General features: G+C 40.9%; 1 protein-coding gene across 1 annotated transcript in view; it reads left to right on the plus strand.

Moving 5' to 3' along the window:
• The first annotated feature begins 1,538 nt into the window (after window positions 1–1,538).
• LOC102236424 (AT-rich interactive domain-containing protein 1A-like) overlaps window positions 1,539–19,416 on the plus strand; it is a 73,112-nt gene continuing 55,234 nt past the window's right edge. The window contains exon 1 of the mRNA XM_014471466.2: window positions 1,539–2,444. Coding sequence (XP_014326952.1) covers window positions 1,539–2,444 — 906 coding nt within the window. The remainder of the gene's footprint in view (window positions 2,445–19,416) is intronic.

Raw genomic sequence — 19,416 nt, forward strand, 5'->3', positions numbered from 1 at the left:
GTTGGTCCATTCTGAACACAAATCTAGAAGTTTAATTTTAGCCTGCTTTATCTGTCCCAAAACAAGATTCGGTGTAGCTCAACCTTGTTCAGTAGGAATCATACTGAAATGTATGGTTCAGTTACACGTTTCAACCATCCAGATGTTTATTTCCGCAGCATGAAACCACCGTGCTTGACAGTTTCTACCGTCTCAGTTGCTGAATTTTGGTGACAAATTTGAAGATTAGGACTCCTCCTTTTTACGATGGATACGATACCACCAGCAGCATGTTTGACAGTTGGAACACTGATCCTAGGTTTGACCCATGCAAAGCCTCGCCTTGCATTCTTCTTGCCATTGTACTGAAAGTTGCTGAACTTATCTTAGAAGGTTATAGAGGGCCACGAGATTTCCCCATGGTATGCATCTCTATTTTTCTGTCTCAGATCATCTCTGCGTTCTTTGGAATTTGCCATCTTTTCGAATTGTCTTCAGTCTAAATAGTGCTTTCAAACTAATTACCTTTGTACGGAGAAGAGAACCTGCCAGCTGCAGTAAATCATCAACACTAACAAAATGATGATATGCCTACAAGTTGCCAAGTTAAAAGAAAATCTGGAGCTATTAGTCCAAGTCCATTCGGAAAGCATTCACAGTGCTTTCCCTTTTTCTATGTCTCTACATTACAGCCTTATTCCAAACTGTATTAAATTAATTTCTTTCTTCAAATTTCTGCACACAACTTTATGACAATGTGGAAACTTTCTTTGAGTGCTTTGCAAATTAAAAAAAAAACAAGAAATCACATTTACATGAGTATTCATAGCCGTTGCTTAAAACTTTGTTGATCCACTTTTGTTGAATTGTTGAGAACATGCTAGTTAGAATTCATACATTTACAAATCCAGCTTCAGATTAACTGGCCTATTATTAACTTTGTTTTTTTTAATATCTATTATTTAAAGTCATTTTTAATAAAAACTACTCAATGTTGATCAACTTTTTCACGGAGGCAACATGTTCCCTCACCGTTTCAGTGAGCCTTCTCCCTCCTGTTTGCTCTACACAACAGTGTAAACACGGAAGCCAGCTCGATCCAGATCCAGATCTCGCGCTGTGCTCCACTCCGGGTTTTAGTTTTCTCGCGACAGGTCAGTAAGATGGCTGTGTCTCGCGGAGCCTCGTGCTGGTCTGGTTGATTTCTAGCTCGCGCTCTCGTTCTGTAACAGACCCCCCCGCCCCCCCTCCAACACACACACACGCACAGAAAGGCACAGTGACTGGTGTCGGTGAAATTCATTTCCCCGGCTCTGTATTTATACATTCTTTCTTTCACAAACTTTACCCTCTGTGTTTGAAGTTCAAACGCGGTCGCTGTGGATTACCGGACACCGGTGCGACCGGAGGAACAAGGGGGGAATGAACCGGGACGACGGGTATGTTGTTACAAATGTAATTTTATTATTATTAAATGCTTCTTCGGAGTTTAACTGCGAGCGAGTCGCCGTGCTGAAAGAGAGGTAAAGAAAGAGTGGAGGCGAGAGAGAGGGGATATCATGGCCGCTCAGGTCGCCAGCGTCGCTGCTCTCAACACTAGCCCGCCTTCCGAACTCAAAAAGCCGGACCGGGACCCACAGGACGAGTCGGTACCGGGCGAGAAGCAGCATGAAAACAGGGACACGGGACCTGACGCGGGATCTCCGGTTCAGAAGGAGCTGCAGGACGGGAGCGATGATGGGAACACTGGGGGAGGAGGGGATCCTGACATGAAGAACGGCAACGGGAATCTACCCAGGGTAAATAATAACAGCAGCAATCAGAATGATACAGGCGGGCCCGAAGGAAATAACCTGCCCGGGCTGGGCCACCACCACCCCGGACCCTTTCCTCCACCTCCTTACGGCTACAACCAGCCCTACAGCCGGGGCCCTTTTCCTCAACATGGCGGACAACAAAGCCCTGGCATGGCAGCTGCATCGGGGCCGGGCATGATGGACCCTTACCCCGCTAACTCACACGAACACGGCTACCACAACAACTACAACAGCTACACCCCGTTCCAAAACAGGACTTCCTACCAGGGCCAGGGATACGGGCCCATGAGCTCCCCGCGGAACAACCAGCCTCCGGCGGCTGGGGGGCAGCCAGGCAAGCAGCAGCAGCAGCCAGCAGGAGGAACCACCGCTATGGCTGCCTCCTACAGCAACCAGAGGTACAACATGGGGAACCAGCAGCCTACATCCACGCCAACTTTGAACCAGCTCCTGACATCCCCCAGCTCCGCCAGGAGCTACTCCAGCTACCCCCAAGGAGACTACAACAATCAAGAAGGGGCCAACAAGGGAGTAGGAGATATGAGCAGCACTCAGTTTGGTGGGGTCCATCCGGGTTGGCAACAAAGGACCCACCACCCCTCTCCCATGAGCCCGGGAAACACTGGACAGCCAGGCAGCAGGAACCAGGTAAACCCCACCTGCCGCTCTCGCCTCACTTTGACAGGGCAAGTGGTTGAGAAGAGGCAACGTTGAGCTGCATTTTGCATTGGATCAGCCATTGTCTGTAAAGCAAGAGCTCTATAAAATGGCTGCCTCTCTGTTGCTCTCTACACCAGCCCTGCAATGGTTGTTTAAAGGGAGAATCGTGGTGCATAGTCCGTGAAAGTCGACGCGGGGTTGTGTGCTCGGTGCGGGGCAGGAGTTTGACTAAGTAGATCAAGAGTTAGCGAGGAAAACTTGTGTGTATTACTGTGTGTGTGTGTGTGTGTGTGTGTGTGAGTGAATAGAGGAAGGGATGAGGTGATCTTCCCTCTCAAATCTCCTCTAGTTTTCTGTGTTGACATCAGTGCAGCTCCTGCTGTGTTTTTTTGTTTAGTTTTTTTACGGTGAGGATCTGCGGTCAAACCGCTTGCCTGTGATCCTGAGCTCCCCTCTGGGGGGCAGGGGGGCAGATAAAGTTGTCTCCGCGGCTGTCAGGGCTACAAACAGGATGCAAATGACAGCGATGACCGTTAAAAAGCATTTGCATAATTACACAAAGGGAGAGAAAAAAATAGGTCTAAAGAAGAAGAAAAAGAAAACCGTTTCTTTTCCGACTAAATCCGTGGCGCTCGGGTCAACATTGCGATCGGTGACCCGCTAATGACTCATCCCGACCGGGAACGCGGCTCGGTTCGGCTTTCTCCCCGCCGCCTTTCACGTGGCCCCGCTCGCTTACAGTTGGCAAAGTGCAGATTGCCTTTGCTTTGGGATTTGAATTATGGAGGTAAAAATCCTGCTGTCAGAGCCAGGAGACAGTTGGTCTTGAGTTGACATGCGAGCTGAGATCTGATTGGCTCCCTGCTCCTCCGCTCTTGGCCATTTATAATTGCCAGTAATGGAAGGGCTGCAGAAAAACAGCTACCCCCTCCAATCCTCCTCTCTGCCCTGGTAATGTGTTCCTCCACATTCGTTGGGTCTCATTTTCGTCTTTTTTAGAATCATTTAAACAATATTAGTCCCCCCCCCTTTTTTACAACATTAATTGCATATCATATTTATTTAGAAATCTTCTGTGGTCGCTAATATTACCTGCTGTATAAACATCAGAAACGGTACAAATTGATTTGATTCTATTTATTTTCAGCACAATTTTTGCCCACTTCCTCCCACTGCAGTAATTTGCATGCTGACTGTAGTGTTGTGAGTCTTGTATTATTTTTGTTTATATTCATATGTTTAGCTGAACCCTCCCTCTCTCTACTCCTAAGTCATTTCTATCATTTTCAGTGCACAAGGAGTTTTCTTGTTTTGTCTGTTTTTTGTTTTGTTTTGGGGTTTTTCCCCCTCTCAGTCCACCGACTCCAGCTCAGCAGATCGGGTAGGTGTGGTCACGTAGCCACCGTTTGCAGCGTTGCTCTCCGCTGTTTCCAGATCAGGTGTGCAGAAGGAGGCCCACGAGCTCGAATGTCTTCTCCTCTGCCATGTGACACTCAGACTGGCAGCGGTTCTGTTTACAAGCAAACCCCGAGGTGTCAGCCAAGTGTCACAGCTTTTCTTTTCTTTTTTTTACTGTAGGTCTTTCAATTGCCTAATTTACTTCCACTGGCAGAGTTTCCATGCCCCCAGTGATTACCTGCACCTCAGCGCACGTGTGGTGTTTTTACTCCACCTCATGTGTCATGGGGCAGATCACAGTGCTCTGTATGATGTTTAGTTTTTATGTTAGAATATCTGTGGAATAAAATTGATTAAAGCACAGATTGATGGGGGATTCTGTTTTATTAGGTTGTCCTTATATTTACATCAAAGGCCCTTCTACTCCTTATCCTATTCCACATTTTGTCATGTCACACCTAGAAACATTGATACGTGTTTTATAGAATAAAGTGATGCATACTTTCAAGATCTTTTACAAAAACCAAAAAAATCTGAACAGTGTGGCGTGCTTTTGAATGCAAAGCTGAGTAGAATTACCCTTCATTTGAAGCAAGTCATTTGGGTTACGTCTCTACCAGCTTTACACATCTAGAAGTGGACGTTTTTCCTCGTTCTTTGTAACATGACTTGATTGGATTTATTGTGTACTTTGTTTAGGCAATATTGTAGCATGCTGCTTTTACGATTGTTTTCTAGTTTGAAGGCGAACCTCCAGTCTAGTTCCCAGCTCAGCAGATTGGGTAGGTGTTTAATCAGTTTTAATCTAACTCCATTTTGTCTGCCGTGAAAGTCCACTTCGTTCGGGGAAGTGTGAGCACAATCAAACTCCAAAAGAGTGCTCTGCCTAAAAATCCAGGTCTCAGTTTGGTTAAAATGAACTCCTGACACAGGTCTATTGCATACGTGAATACCAAACACACCGAAGCAGGAAACGGACTAGGACGCGGGGCATTCTGGGTAAATGAATCCAAAACAAACGTTCAGATTTAGTGCCAGTGAGAGAAATGGCTTGTGGTCTTAAACAAATAATAACTGCTAAAATTTGATGCCACTTCATTTAGTTTTTACATTTAGGTTAGTTTATTAGTTTATAACAGTGATAATGTGTAAAACACATCAATTAAAGATGCTTTGCACCTGATTTAGCTTCAGCTAGTTTCTGTCTGTTGATCCATAGTGGATGAGTTAATCCTATTATACAATCACTGCACAAAGTCATAAAATTACAATGTATATAGTACTAAATGCCAAACATCTGCTCTGTAATCACTAGTGCCAAAATTAGTTTTTATTTTTCTGTTGGTTTTCTAACAACTCTTTCCTGGCATTATGAGAGAAGTCCTTAAGATACATATAAAGTTTAAGACTTTAATGAAAACGGAAGTTGCACTCAGAGGTTTTTGTGTTGTTTCTTTCAGTGGTTCTTGGTGCAGCGCCACCACAGGCGAGGAGGAAAACAGGTTTTTCAAATGGTTTGGTTTGTTTGACACAGTGCTGCATGAAAGAGAACCACACCAGCTAAAAATGGAACTAATGTTTCAATTTTGGTCCCCAATTGAACCAAGTATACCAGGCGTGAAAACACCCTGACAGATCTCCTTCCTGGTGTTTCTCTTCCCATTAAGCCAGAGTCTCTGTCTCTATTTCAAAGTCATGTCTTTAAAGTGTCAGTTGTCTTCTAAACCCAGTGTGTTGCATCACAAACGGGAAGATTTGGTCTCAAATGACCAGAACATCTTCCTCCACGTACATTTGTGTTAGGTGCACATCCATGTCTTGGTACGTTAGCAACTCTGCCAGTCTCATCCTGTCTTCAAGTGATTGATTGAACAGAGTTCTGAGGGATGTTCGAAGCGTGGGCCAACCCAACATTCCAGAACTTTCTCCGGGATAATACCAACGAGACTAGTCCAGTACAAAAACCTAGACGTCTACTTTGTTGTGCTTAATTTCTAACAATGTCGATGAGGGATTTTTACCGCTTTCCTGAATCACAACAAGGTAAATAGCCTCCACTTAAAGTACTGTGCTGCCCTTTTGCATTGCCACTTAAATGGCTGTAAAGGCATTCAGCTCACAATAATTTAAACCAGATAGGCAAATACTTGGGCTTCTTGCCAGAAGCGATGAGAAACGCCACACTGCGTAATGATTTATTGATTTCCTGGATTGATGAGTCATAAAAGTTTTAAGCATTTTAAATTATGTCTTTTATTCATCATTCAAATCAGTTTGTCTGTAAAGTATCAGTTAAAATGTTTTCTAGATCACTGTTTGATGGTTAAGACAAAGCAGTGGGTATTTCCCCCAAAATTATTTGTGTAGTTTACAGTTGCGTATTTGCATTTATAACTTTAACTTTGGGACATGGATTCAGTTTGGAATTATAGTCGAATCAAATTTCTTATTTTTCCAGTTCCCTTATGCAATTTTATGTTGACAAAAATGCATCAGAGGTCAAGTTTCTGTTTGGTTTCACCGACGGTCGTGTCATTATGTTCGTACCGAGAGCAATTGATTCAGATACTCTTGGTTTTCTCCGGTTTTACCAGGCTGGAGTCCTCCTCTAATGATTGTGTGGGAGCTGAACTTGTGCTAATTGACGAACAAGGTTGCAAAACAAAAAGAGCCGAAATATAAATAAGCATATTTCATTAAGAAGTATTGTGGTGGCTTCAGATTTTTGCCATTTTGATAACAGTATTAAGGCTGTTCATAGTTTAATTTAAGGGCAATTTTCCAAAATCCTAGTGGCCACTTCCAGTTAAGTCAGGAAAAACAAAATTGCATGTAGACAACCTAATAAAAACGCAGATGACATTGGAAGGGATGTAGTATGCATGCCAGACCTGTGGAAGGCAGTGAAACGTTGGGAACTTTCTGATTCAGAGGATGCTTTCATAAGCCTTCGCTTGTACGTACATGGAAATATGATCTGGCGCATGTAAGCTATGCACCATCGCTGATGGCATAAATGTTCAACGGTCAGCAGATTTAGCATCATCATGCCAGACAACCCGAAGAGGAAGAGGTGTAGCAGCACAGACAGAAGGTGGAGGTCCGCCATTGTTTGTGATGTGACTGGGGATATAGTTAACTGTTTTGGGTTTGCCATTACATGGATGTGATTCGAATTGTTTGTAACAAGTTTTGCTCTGGAGCCCTTTGTCAAACATTTGCATTTTTGTCTGCCAAAACAGCCAAACGCTGTTGCCGTGTAAATGAGCGACCAAAACATCGTATCAGTGTAAACGAGTGGCCACAATGCTGTTCTATGCTGTTCTATGCTGCTGTACAATGCTAATCAAGATGCCAAAACGCCATTGTGTGCAAAGTGAGAGGCCAAAACATTATTACAGTGTAAACGAGATGCTAAAATGTTATCATGTAAACCGGATGCCAAAGTCCATTTAAATGGATACGTAAACGGGGGATCAATTACCAAAGTAAGAGACCAAAACTCAACCAAACTTTTGCATTTGGCCATCCTCCAAAAAGTTGCGTTGTGGAAACAGAACCCTAGATACATCCCTGCTCCAACACTGATGGTGGCTCTCAAGGACTGGAGTTAAAGACTTTTTCTTTACACTGTTGAAACGTTATTGAAGGGGAGGAAAAGAAAGCAACAATTAAATGTGTGGATTGTTGTTTCATCCTCTGTGTGTGTGTAATATAGACTGGCGACGTATGCAGAGTGTGTACTCTGCCTCTCGCCCAGTGACTGCTAGAGATGGGGACCAGCCCCCAACGTTGGAAAGATAAATGATTATAGATAATGGATGTCATGAACAAAAACTGGAAATCTTTTATTAATTCAACAAATTTGAAGGATTACCATCCAGTACTCTGCGTGAATAAAGCTTAGTTTGTAATCAGTGAGGCCATTACTCTTGTGGTTCTGATATCTGAAGACCAAATGAAAAACTCATTGCTGCCTCCAACGTCTCTGAAGGAATTGTTTCGGAAGTATGGGCCCAGAGAGTCAGCTGAAAGACGACCAATACACTTTTGTATTGCTTTCAAGAACCTCATATTTGATTGTTTGGAAGTATTTCTGTTTGCGAATGACAGACACTTGAAGTGATCTAGAATTTATTTTGTTATATCATGATATTATTGTATTTTCTTTTTTACCAGAGGCTAGCATTAGCACTATTACATAACAACAAATTTTCCTGTACGATAAATTGCCCCAGAAGTTATTGTGATAACCGATAATATTGTTGTTTGGAGACCATTTTCAAGTGATTTATTGGCAATGGCTTCATAATGTAAAAGCACATTCTTGTAGATCAATAAACTATAAATTCTAATGAACATTTAACACTGGAACTGGAAGACATACTAAATATCCAAAATAAATAAACAAAACAACAGAAACAACAAATCAAATGACTGACAAAGTCTGCAAACAAAATTATCCTTAAAAAAAAAAAAAGGCTAGTTGAGACCAAAACATCACAGTGACGACTTGGTCATCTAGCTTTGGTAAAACAACAGAGCAAAAAGAGAAATGATTGAGATTGTTTTAAATGATCATGCGATTAATTGATTTATTGCTTATTGCAACACGCCTAGCTTGCATAATGTGAGAACCTCTTAGCGGTCAATGCCTACTCTGTTAACTATAATGTCAAGCAATAAAGTCCAATGCGAGACTCTAGAGTTGCCCCCTAAGTTTTTCACATGCGCTAACTACCTTTCAAACACTTCCTGCTTAAATATTCTAAGACACACTCATATTGTATGGGTGACAGAAGCGTTGGATGGTAATTTCACTATTTGAGCCTGTTAAGCTTTCTAAAAGGTGGCAGAGGCTGAAATTTAGACGAGGGCGAAAAGGCAGTGTCAATCTCTGGTTTCCCACGGTGACTGTCGATTCGAGTGTTTTCCTACACATCTGAACTGCAGGTGGGGAGGATGCATTATCTTGACAGCTATAATATTAAACAGTGTTTAAAAACTAAAAAAAAAAGCTAGTAGAGATGCTGCACAAAACTACATCTGGAGGTGGGCAATGCTTCATACCATCCTTTTGTTTGACGTAGTGGCTTCAGTTTAAGTGGCGGCTTTTTTTTATTTCAACTACAAGTAAGTGCTCCTGGTTGCATTGTGCGCTTTATTAAATGCTTTAGCTTGTCATTCATCAGCATGATTGGCCTTTTAATTGCTGCAGATATATCTCCTGTAATAGTCCCACAGAGGATGTTTTTATTGTGCCTCTCACCTGCCTTGGGCCACGCGATCAATGGATTAATGTGTTAATTGAGTGGCTGCGGAGGGGCTAATATTGTGGGTTTTCATCATGACGGGCACATAAACGGGTTCCTGACAGAAGGCTGTTGTGAGGGTTGTTGTGGATGGCGGTGCGCCAGGTGGTTCCCCCGGCCCGACACACGGCGGGAAGTGAGCCGTCAGGGATGCCTCCATCCCACACCGAGCATGAACTGAAGCAGGGGTGTACCTGTCAAAGAAATCCCCGCGGTTGAGGATATGAAGGGAAACGGTGAACTCCCTTGGTTCATATGAAACCAACAGAGGAGTTTTACCACAAAGTGGTTGATTAAGCTTGCAGAAAAACACGTTATGGAAGCTTTATGTAGTTAAATTTAGTTTACCTGATTACAGACCAGGCTCTGGTTTGTCATTTTTTTAGGGTGCATCCACACCAGACATGTTTAGTCAACTTTAACTGTACTCTGATTAGTTTGTCTAGAAAGTACAGTTTGTTTGGGAAGACGTGAATGAGCAATCAAACTCTGGTTCGCCTGAAAACCTTCGTCTGGGTTCGGGTGAAGTGAACTCTGGTGTGGTTCAAATGTACGTGTGAACACCAAGCGGACCGGATACCGCTCCAAAAGCAGGAAGCGAATGATAGTGCAGGGGACTCTGAGTAAATACAACCAAAAATAACCCCAAACAGTTTAGAACTAGCACTATTAACATAGTGCTATTTCAAGCTTGAGAAATAGCTTGTGGTCTTTTGCCAAAGAGAAAAGAGAAATCCTACAACCACTAAAATCTGTTTTTGTTTCCATTTTATGAAGAAGGAAGTTGCTCTCAAGTCTCCTTCAGAGGTTTTTGTGCTGTTTTCTTCAGTGGTTCTTGGTGCAGCGCCACCACTGGCGAGGGAGGGGAACAGATTTTTCCAAAGAGTTTGCTGCATTTGACACAGTGCAGTAAGAAAGAAAAACCCAGCAGCTGAAAATGGAACAAATGTTGAAACCAGACTATCAGTTGCGGAAATAGTCTTAAAATGCTAACAATTTATTAATTGCTAAATAAATTAATTTATAGAAATAATAACTCTTCTGTGCATGTATAATATATGATCAGTATTTGTAGATCTTTCTGTGGAACGTAACTGCAAAATATTCCCTGGAAATCTGCAGATTCACAGTGTTGTTTTATATAAAGAATAAAATATTTTAAAGAGGATTCAGCTTGTGAAGCTGAAATACCCTGTATGGTGGAGAGCAGATGCTCTAGTGACAGAACTACTAGACACAATTTTGGCTGATGTTTCCAAAGCAGCCAATCCAGGCGCAGTTGTTTTCCTTGGCGCTGATTGGCTGTACTCCTCAGAGTGAAGAGAAGATGTTAGCTTCTGTGTTAGTGCTGAGCTGTTTTCTACTGTGCGTATTAATGTATATTTAATTAGTGTCTGAACTTTTAAAATACGCAGTTCTACATGTTATAGGGGAATCTGTGAAGTTATGACCAGGGATCGTTTACTATGGAGGTTTTAGGTCAAGTTTCTGAAGGTGAACCTGAAGAGAAGATTTTGAATTCAATTAATTATTGCTCTGTCCCTTTTCTTAGGAAATCTATTGATTAATAAATTACCCAAAGAAATCATTTGAAAAGCTCTACAGAAAATTTTACTATTCATTTTTGCTTAATTCTCTTGGCTTAAAAACCAGTTTAGGAGATCAGTTTGTATCCAAGGCTATTGTTTTCTATGAACTGATTCTGACTTTTGAGTGAAACTGAGGTTAAATTGGCACTGATCAGATGATGGTGGTGATTTATTTATTTATTTTTTGTTCTCCGGTTCTGTTAAGCTTTGATTAGCACATGCATAATCCTGTGGCTTCTTTAAGAATAATTAACTGTTCTGAATATTTATTTCTAGCTTCCCCCGCCTTGAGTAGTTATTAATTATTCACATTTCAAGGTGAAGTCAAAGTATTATGGAGAAAAGATGGTACATAGCAGGACTTTTTGATCAAGATATTGAAATTGTAAACTGACTTTTATCATTTTCTGCTGATTGTTTGTGTTAATAGGATTAGCGATGTTAGCATTAGAACAACAGCAAAGTTCCCCCCATAAAACCTGCTAAGGGTTCCTGGTGCATTTTGTGTTAAAAATGTTAAAAGTTTACAGGAAATGTAATAACATGACATGTTGTTGCAAGACATTGTTGAGAATACTTGATGGTATCTCAAATTAAAATTGAAAATTGCCCATATCTGTCAAGCTGTAAAGACACCAGCAACCTCTGACGCATTTTGTTTCAGTTGTAGTAAACATGACATAAAGTTTACTACCTCTACATCTACTGCAACACATTTTTTTGTATGCGTTTTATTCTCAAGTTTGGAAATACGGCCAAAAATCGGAAGCCATGTGAGATGTCAGAGAACTGAAACCAGGCTTTGGCTAGGACCTGCCTGATTGGTGGATTCCTGGAAGACTTTGAGCTTGACTTTCTAGGATATACATGCAGCAGGTGATTGGATGCAATAGACCTTCTCCAGGAAAACGACACACCTTGTGCTTGATGAAAAATTTCAGTTTCATGTTTTGTTGTTTTTATGGTGACAGAGCAGCCTTTCAGTCAATAATTTCATCCCAGTTTTCAGAAGCATGAATCTCCTGTCATGCTTCCATCTGTTTATTCTAGTAATTGACAAATATTTTCTACAGTATCGTCTCTTTAATGTGCAAAATGATATACGGACTCAGTAGGAAAACCTAAATAATCTAATCTGCTGCTGCCAGTTCAGTTGTCCTGACAACCAGAACAGCATTTTTCCAAATAATTTGTGTTCAGCGAACGCACCGCGAAGTCCCAGCAAAACACAAAGAGGAGTTCAGATGTGAAAGAGTTAAAAAGATGGAAGGTTACTTTCGACTTTTAAGTCTTCACTGCTGAGTAATGATTCTCCACAGGCCACATGGACAGCACGCTGCCTCCTGGCAACTGTGTGTGTGTGTGTGTGTGTGTGTGTGTGTGTGTGTGTGTGTGTGTGTGTGTGTGTGTGTGTGTGTGTGTGTGTGTGTGTGAGATACTGTGGTAGTGTTTGCGGAAGAGGGAGAAACGGTGTCAGTGATACCCAGGGGAGGGTGGAGGGGTGGGGGGTGTTTTGTGAATGATCTTCGTCTGTCCCTGACAGCTGTGTGTATTTGTGTATAAAGTACGGCAGTTACTTTGTGGTTTGTGTGTGTGTGTGCGTGTGTGTGCCGCCTCAGGAGCTTCTCCTCTCTGACCTGCTCTTACTCCACGTGTCACCAGCCATCCGTCTTTGTGTACCAACAGCAGCCTTTTTCACGCCGCTGACAACCACAAGGCACAGTCACGCCTCTCGTTGTTGTTGTTGTTTTCAGGAACAGTCCGCTGGGGAAATGTTTTCATTTCAAATATTAAAACAAAAAGGAGTGAAGAGGAGCACCTCCGCGTTGTCTGGGTTTTCAGAACGGTTGAAAACTTTCAGAAATTTGCAGTGTTTTCACAGCTGATACAGGGCGCTCATGCATGTTTAAAAAGTTGTAAATTTATGTATCTAAAATCAACGCCTAAAAATGTCTTGTATTCTAAAGTTAAATCTAAAATAATATCTATAGTTAAGGCTGTAAAAATATCTTAAATTCATAGAAAAATTTTTATTTGGCCTTAAATATGGTAATCAAGGTTTTACATTTTGTCTTAGCAAGACAATTCAATCTTGTATGTACTGTTTTTTTTTAAATTTTCTGTCATTGGAGTTCTGTGATTCAAGGTGACCACTTCCGCCGGTAACTGGCTTCTAACATGGGGTTAGGGTTAGCTAGCCAGCTTTTTTACATCTAATATTGGTGATTCGAATGTATCACCAGTTGGCAGGACGATGTTTGTTTTTTGCCACTGACTCATTCAGGATCCCACCATCATACCCTATATATATACACACAGTATATACAGTATATATATATGTATGTATGCATGCATGCATGCTTTTTTCTGTCTTAAATTTTATTAACAAGGTCTCGTAAAGTTTATCAAATTTGATAAAACCTAAAACCTGCAGAAACCCTGCTGATAGTCCACTAAGCACAACTTTCCTTCTTCTGATATTAGTGGTTTTTGATAGAGAAGAAATTATCAATCGATTTTATTGTGATAAATTTACTATTGAAGTAATTGTCAACTAATTTAGTAATCGACTGATTGATAACTGGAGCACAGACCCAAACAAAGGCTATTTGATGAAAAAACTACATATTTTTAAACCAAAACCATACTAAATAAACATGCACTTTGTTTTTATGTTGAAAACACGACTGTCTGTACTAAAACTCCTCAACTGGCTTAGTTTTAACTTCACTCAGTTCAAATTCATTAACAGAAATCTATGTTGCATTTTAGACAATAAAATGTTTCTGTTAACACTGGGAGTACACTGGGTACACTGGGAGTACCAGGGTTTTCAAAAATTAATTGAAATATTTGTTCATTTTTAATGTATTTCTAATATTGTTTTAAAAAGTGCTATGTGGTTAAATAAAAAAGCTGTAGAATGGGCCAATTTTTTTTTAATCCGGTTAATTGTTGAATAATCGGCTGGCCAACTAAAATAATTGTTGTAGCCCAAATTTTAGGATTTATCTTTTGTCTTTGATAAAAGACTAAAGTTCTGGCTCTAGACTGGCTTATTTGTTTTGGTTTTATCTACCCAGAATGCCCCGCATTGTAGTCCACTTCCTGGTTTTGGAGGGGACCAGAGTTTGCTTTATTGGTTTGCATCAGAGTTTGATTATTCATCCTCACCTCCCCAAACCAACCGGACTTCTTGAGAAAACCAACTAGAGTTGGATTAGAGCGAACTAAGCAGGGCTGATGTGAATACACCCTGAGAAGTTAATAAACACATCCAGATAGTGAAAAGGCCGTGATCTGAATAATTGTACGCTCTGTGTTGCATCTGACTGTACAGTGGCAGAACCAAGCACCTCATGGACAAATGTCAAACTCAGGCTATTGCACCAGGGCACGCTGGAATGTAAAAGTAATTTATTTCTTTTGACATTTACCTTCGAAAATGCTCCAGATTAGCATAGTAATATCCTCCTCGGAGCCTGTGCGGTACGACTGGCTCATTTACATGACGTATGAGGGTTCTGGGGGGGGGATTTTATGGAATAAAGTGGTTAACCTTTAAATAGGTGCAGTTGTTGATACTCCAAAGGTAGAGACTGATGCTCCTTTCCTCCTCTTATACACATTTCACCTTTGATCTGCACAGGAAAAGGCTAATGGCTTAAATATCGAGCAGAAAGACGGCAACATGAGCAATGCAGGAGCTGCTCCAGGTTCTTCACTCGTATAGGTTAGATTATAACGTTTCCTTAAGTCATACAGTGCCAGTTTTAGGGCCTTGTGATTTCTGCAGAGTGGAAAACAGACGGAATCGCAAAATTTAATCAAATGAAAAGGGATCCACAACAAAGTGGTAGTTTTTGAGGCATTTTGACCGCTGCATCCTCCTGAACCTGCCGTTACCTGGTTAGGTAGGGGTTAGCTTTACTTCTTTGTTTATAAAGACAGAAAATAAAGATTAGTGATGCTGGAAAGGCTTCTTGCAACACCAGAACTTTCCTTCGGTGGAAATGTGTGTGACTGATGGAAGAAATAAAAACAAAGGTTCTGTTCATTAGAGGGATCAATGTTTTACTTTGTAATTTTCTTTTTCTTTGAGACTTATTTTGCTGAGTAAAAGCATTTCCCACAAATGTCCATCTTCTCCATATCAGTAGGCCCTAGAAATTAGTTTTATTTTTTGTGTTTAGTTTTTTCCCTGCCAGAATCCCACTTTTTCCATTTTTATTTTTTTGAATTCCTCCTTTTCCACTCTACCCATATCATTAAACCCCCAAAATGGGTAGAGTGAACGGAAACAATTTGACAAGTAAATAGCCAAATAGTTACGTATTTGCTGCTGTTCAAGTTGTTTCAGCAGAACATCGAGTTCTTTCACAGGATGTTTTTGAAGTGTTTCGCCATCATTAAAACTAAACATCTCATAAAAAAAATTTCACATTTGAAAGAAAAATCTACCTTTTAAAAATGTTTGAGTTGAACTCAACAGAAATAGTTGTCTCATAAAGAAATTGCAGACATATTCCCCCTTTTTGTGTTGCTCAATCAAAGTCCAAAGTTTTTATACATTTTCCTCCCTTCTTGAATATTGAAGTAGTTCAACAAAATCTCCACTGAACTCTCAGCTCTATTTTACTGATTTTAGTTGAATGCATAAGAGTTGGCATGCATCTCGCGTTTGCTCACTTCTTCTCCGTGTTTTTGATGCGACTCTAATCTATAAGTTGTCGTCTTGTGTATTCTTGCGCCTCCTGTCAATCCATAAACATGAACATTGAGCTAAGCTTCAAGTTTTTGTAGTTTTCTTTTGTTTTTTTTCCTCAACAGTTCAGTTCTGACCTGTGATGGACTGGTCATCTCCTTCTCACCTACAGGAGCGATTATTTTGGGACTAACGTGAAGAATCCTCAACGGATGAATATAGCTTTTAACCTCCGTCTGCCATGGAGTATACTGCACATGGGAACGTTGGTTTTTGGTGAATCTTGAGTTAGGTTAGCTTTTTGGCACTTTGGTTGCTTTAAATTTAAAACATTTTCCACTCACTTTTTAATGGGTCTTGTTCACCCCCAATACATTCCTTCAAAACATCGACAGTTTTAGGGTTTTCTAAAAGACTGGCCTCATTCGTTTCCTGGATGTTTAAGCAAGCTAAGAGAGCTAACTGTAAATCAGAGCTTTTTCCTCGAATACTGTTGGGTGGTTCTTCAAGTTATTTGAAATGGATTTTGTAGAAACAAGTGAGCAATTCTCTGACAGGGTGCATTTTTATTTTTTCCAGTTGTGCAAAACCAGCTGATTGATTGAGCTGTAATAAGTTTTCAGCTGTTTCTTTTTTTTGTTTGTTTCATGCCAACACTGGCATCCTTAAATCTGGAGGATATTTGGCAGGTTTCTGATCATTCTGAGGGAACAAACTTTGTAACGTAAAGCTAATTAATTTCCATTTGCATGATGGTTTGTTTTTCTTGTGTCTCCATCAAATTCTGAATGAAAAAAGTCCTCAGACTGGTGCTTTGGTCTCAACTAGTCCTGCTTTGGTCTCAACTAGTCCTGCTTTGGTCTCAACTAGTCCTGCTTTGGTCTCAACTAGTCCTGTTTTGGTCTCAACTAGTCCTGCTTTGGTCTCAACTAGTCCTGCTTTGGTCTCAACTAGTCCTGTTTTGGTCTCAACTAGTCCTGCTTTGGTCTCAACTAGTCCTGTTTTGGTCTCAACTAGTCCTGCTTTGGTCTCAACTAGTCCTGCTTTGGTCTCAACTAGTCCTGCTTTGGTCTCAACTAGTCCTGCTTTGGTCTCAACTAGTCCTGCTTTGAAAGACACTTTTGTTTAGAGACTTCCATTTTATTTGTTGTTTCTGTTGTTTATTTATGTTGAACATTTAAAATGTCTTGCAGTTCCAGTGTTAAATGTTCGTTAGAATTTAAAGTTTTATCTTTGAGAGAGTGTACTTGCAGTATTTTGCCCGTTGCCATTATGAAAACGGTCTTAACACATTATTCTAAAACATTATTAGGTGCGTCCTGATGCACCTTTTTCACCCACGATACGAAATCAGCACAAATCATAAATGATTTTATAACTTATTTTGTAGAGTGGGATGTTAGAAATGGCTTCATCAGGTGATGTTACTCAGAGAAAGATAGTAACAACAATTGATTTGAGAACAACTGAGACATTTCTTACTAACCAATGGGTCTCCCAGAAGGATACAAGCGTAGCTGGATAAAAATTGTGGGGTGGACTAGATGATGGAGCGGAGCGCTGCTATTGTGCTTAGAGTTTAGATGCAGACTGAAAAAATCCGCTACTTGTTTTTTAGCTGACATCAGACTAGGATTGGGCGCATATTGTTTATCATTTATCGTGATAAATCTCGCGTCATGACAAAAATTTTATTTGTTTCTTTTTCCACAATAAATTTCAATAATGATGTTTAAAGTCCCTCAGTACTGTCTGGATTATTTTTTACTATTTTCTCCACTGTTTGGTCAATGAAAGTATTAATATTAGTGAATTTGAAAGTACAGCTAAATGCAGTCACTGGATACAGTTTAGTGATAACAGTCACACTTTTCTTAAGTGACATTTATAATACGCTTCTCACAATGTGAGTGTTTTTCAAGTGCCGTGCGGTAGCAGCGATAGAGTTACCTGGAAAAGGAGGAATAAACAGCTCTTATTACCACTTTTATCGTCATCACAATAGCACCACAAAATATCGTGATAAAGCTGTAAGGGGAGAGTTTGTATGTGAAGTGTGCTGGTGTGTCTCCTCACTTCTGATTTGCAGATTTGCATCAGAATGGGCAGGTGTTCTGCAGTATGCAAATAACCGACCTCACTGGTTCTAACGGTCCTGCTCCGTTCATCCGTCACACGGCCACTAATGTTGATTCTAACGACGTTAACCGTATTACTCCTAGATACAGTTATGTCAGCCGGCTTTAGATTCCGTTTCCTTCAGATGGTTTGTTGGGGTGTGCGTGGGTGTGTGTGTTATCAGTATTGTGTCTCTCACCATGAGACAGTCGGTGTCAGAGCCAGGTCCTTAAGTGGTTCTGCCTCATTCAGCAGCGTGTGTATTTTTGGCATCTTAGTGAGTGACACACTTTCCGTAATGGGTCGTCCAGGGTGCCGGTGGTCATCCTGAATAAGCATCCTTCCCAGCAACGTGTTGTCATGACGTAACTGCCGTCGCCTCGCCTTGGAGTCACCGCTGCCCAAGAGCAAGCTGGATAAATTCAGAGGCCTGATTTTATTCCATCAGCTTTCTCCTTAAAAACTCAAAGTTTTCCAGGATGATGGAAATCAAATTGCTGGTAGGGGGAATAAATAAATTACACATCAGTTCGAAAGACTAAAAAATAAACCAAACTGAAGAATATAATATCTATAGTTTCAGCATGTCATACACAATATCATTCCAGTTAGCAATAGTTTTCCCTCATTACTCACCGTTTTTATTTATTTCTGTTAACAAAAGTGTTGTATTTCAGTAAAAGTTTTATTTTGTTAGTTATAACCATCTAAAATAACCTTGTGTTTTAGTACTTATTTATTAAAGGTATACTCTACATGCTGGTCTTACTCAGAGCCCTTCAGGTAGCTCCAAATAAAACAGCAGCCACCTCCACTCGCTCCTTGGAATCAGCCGCTGTCACCTGGAAATAGAAGTTTAGGCTGACGGCTTGACAGCTGGCAGTCTGGGTGGATGTTCACTCTTTGGCGTGTGCAGCTGTAATATTGAACTGACAGGCCTGGCAGCAGGGAACCTGCTTTTATTTTTATTGGATGGCCTCAGTGAGCTGTTTGATCTACCTGATAGGACTGTTTTTCTGCCTTATTTCCCACTCAGTGCACAGAATCTTTCAGCTGGTACTGATATGTTTATTATTATCCACCAGGCAGTGTTGTGCGCCAGTCAGTGCTGTTAAATTGAAAGTAAGACGAGTTCCTTTTAATGGAAGGATGTGTGAATTGATTTTTTGTTTTTTAAGCCTTTACATGAGGATGGAGTTTTTAAGTTCTTGTGTGGCTTCCTGACCCATCAGAATGTCTGTCTGGTTTGTATTTCTCCCTGTTGTTAAATTTCTCTATAAAATTGAAGCTTTAGAAAAAAAACTTGTGGGGTTTTTACAAATGTTTTGCCGTCGGCCTAAAATTGAACAGATCTGATGGTGTTTTTGCCTTTACACCACACACACACGATTCATTGTTCACAAATATAAATGCGCTCACGTCAGGCTCACTGCACGCTCTGGGTTTTGGAACAAATTTAACATCATATACAGAAGGTTGCTCTTAAAGGCTGAGAGATCAAGCAGTGGGGCTTTTACTTGATGCATAACATTGGTGCATTATTCTCTGAAAATGAGCTCTTATAGATGGATTTTATAAAAACTGACACAGGTAAACTTGGTTTAAAGAGCACCTTCCCAATTGTCTGTTTTGGGGTTTGCGATCAGCGCCGAGGTGCATGACGAGATGCCGCAATAGCGGGGACGGCACAATTGTTTTTATAAATGCCATCTTTGGGGCGTGCTGTGGTGGTGCAGGGGGTTAGCACGCCCCACGTTTGGAGGCCTTAGTCCTCGACGCGGATGTCGCGGCTTTGACTCCCGGTCCTGACGACCTTTGCCGCATGTCTTCCCCCCTCT

Source organism: Xiphophorus maculatus, chromosome 13, assembly GCF_002775205.1.
Source record: "Xiphophorus maculatus strain JP 163 A chromosome 13, X_maculatus-5.0-male, whole genome shotgun sequence".
Lineage (NCBI taxonomy): Eukaryota > Metazoa > Chordata > Actinopteri > Cyprinodontiformes > Poeciliidae > Xiphophorus > Xiphophorus maculatus.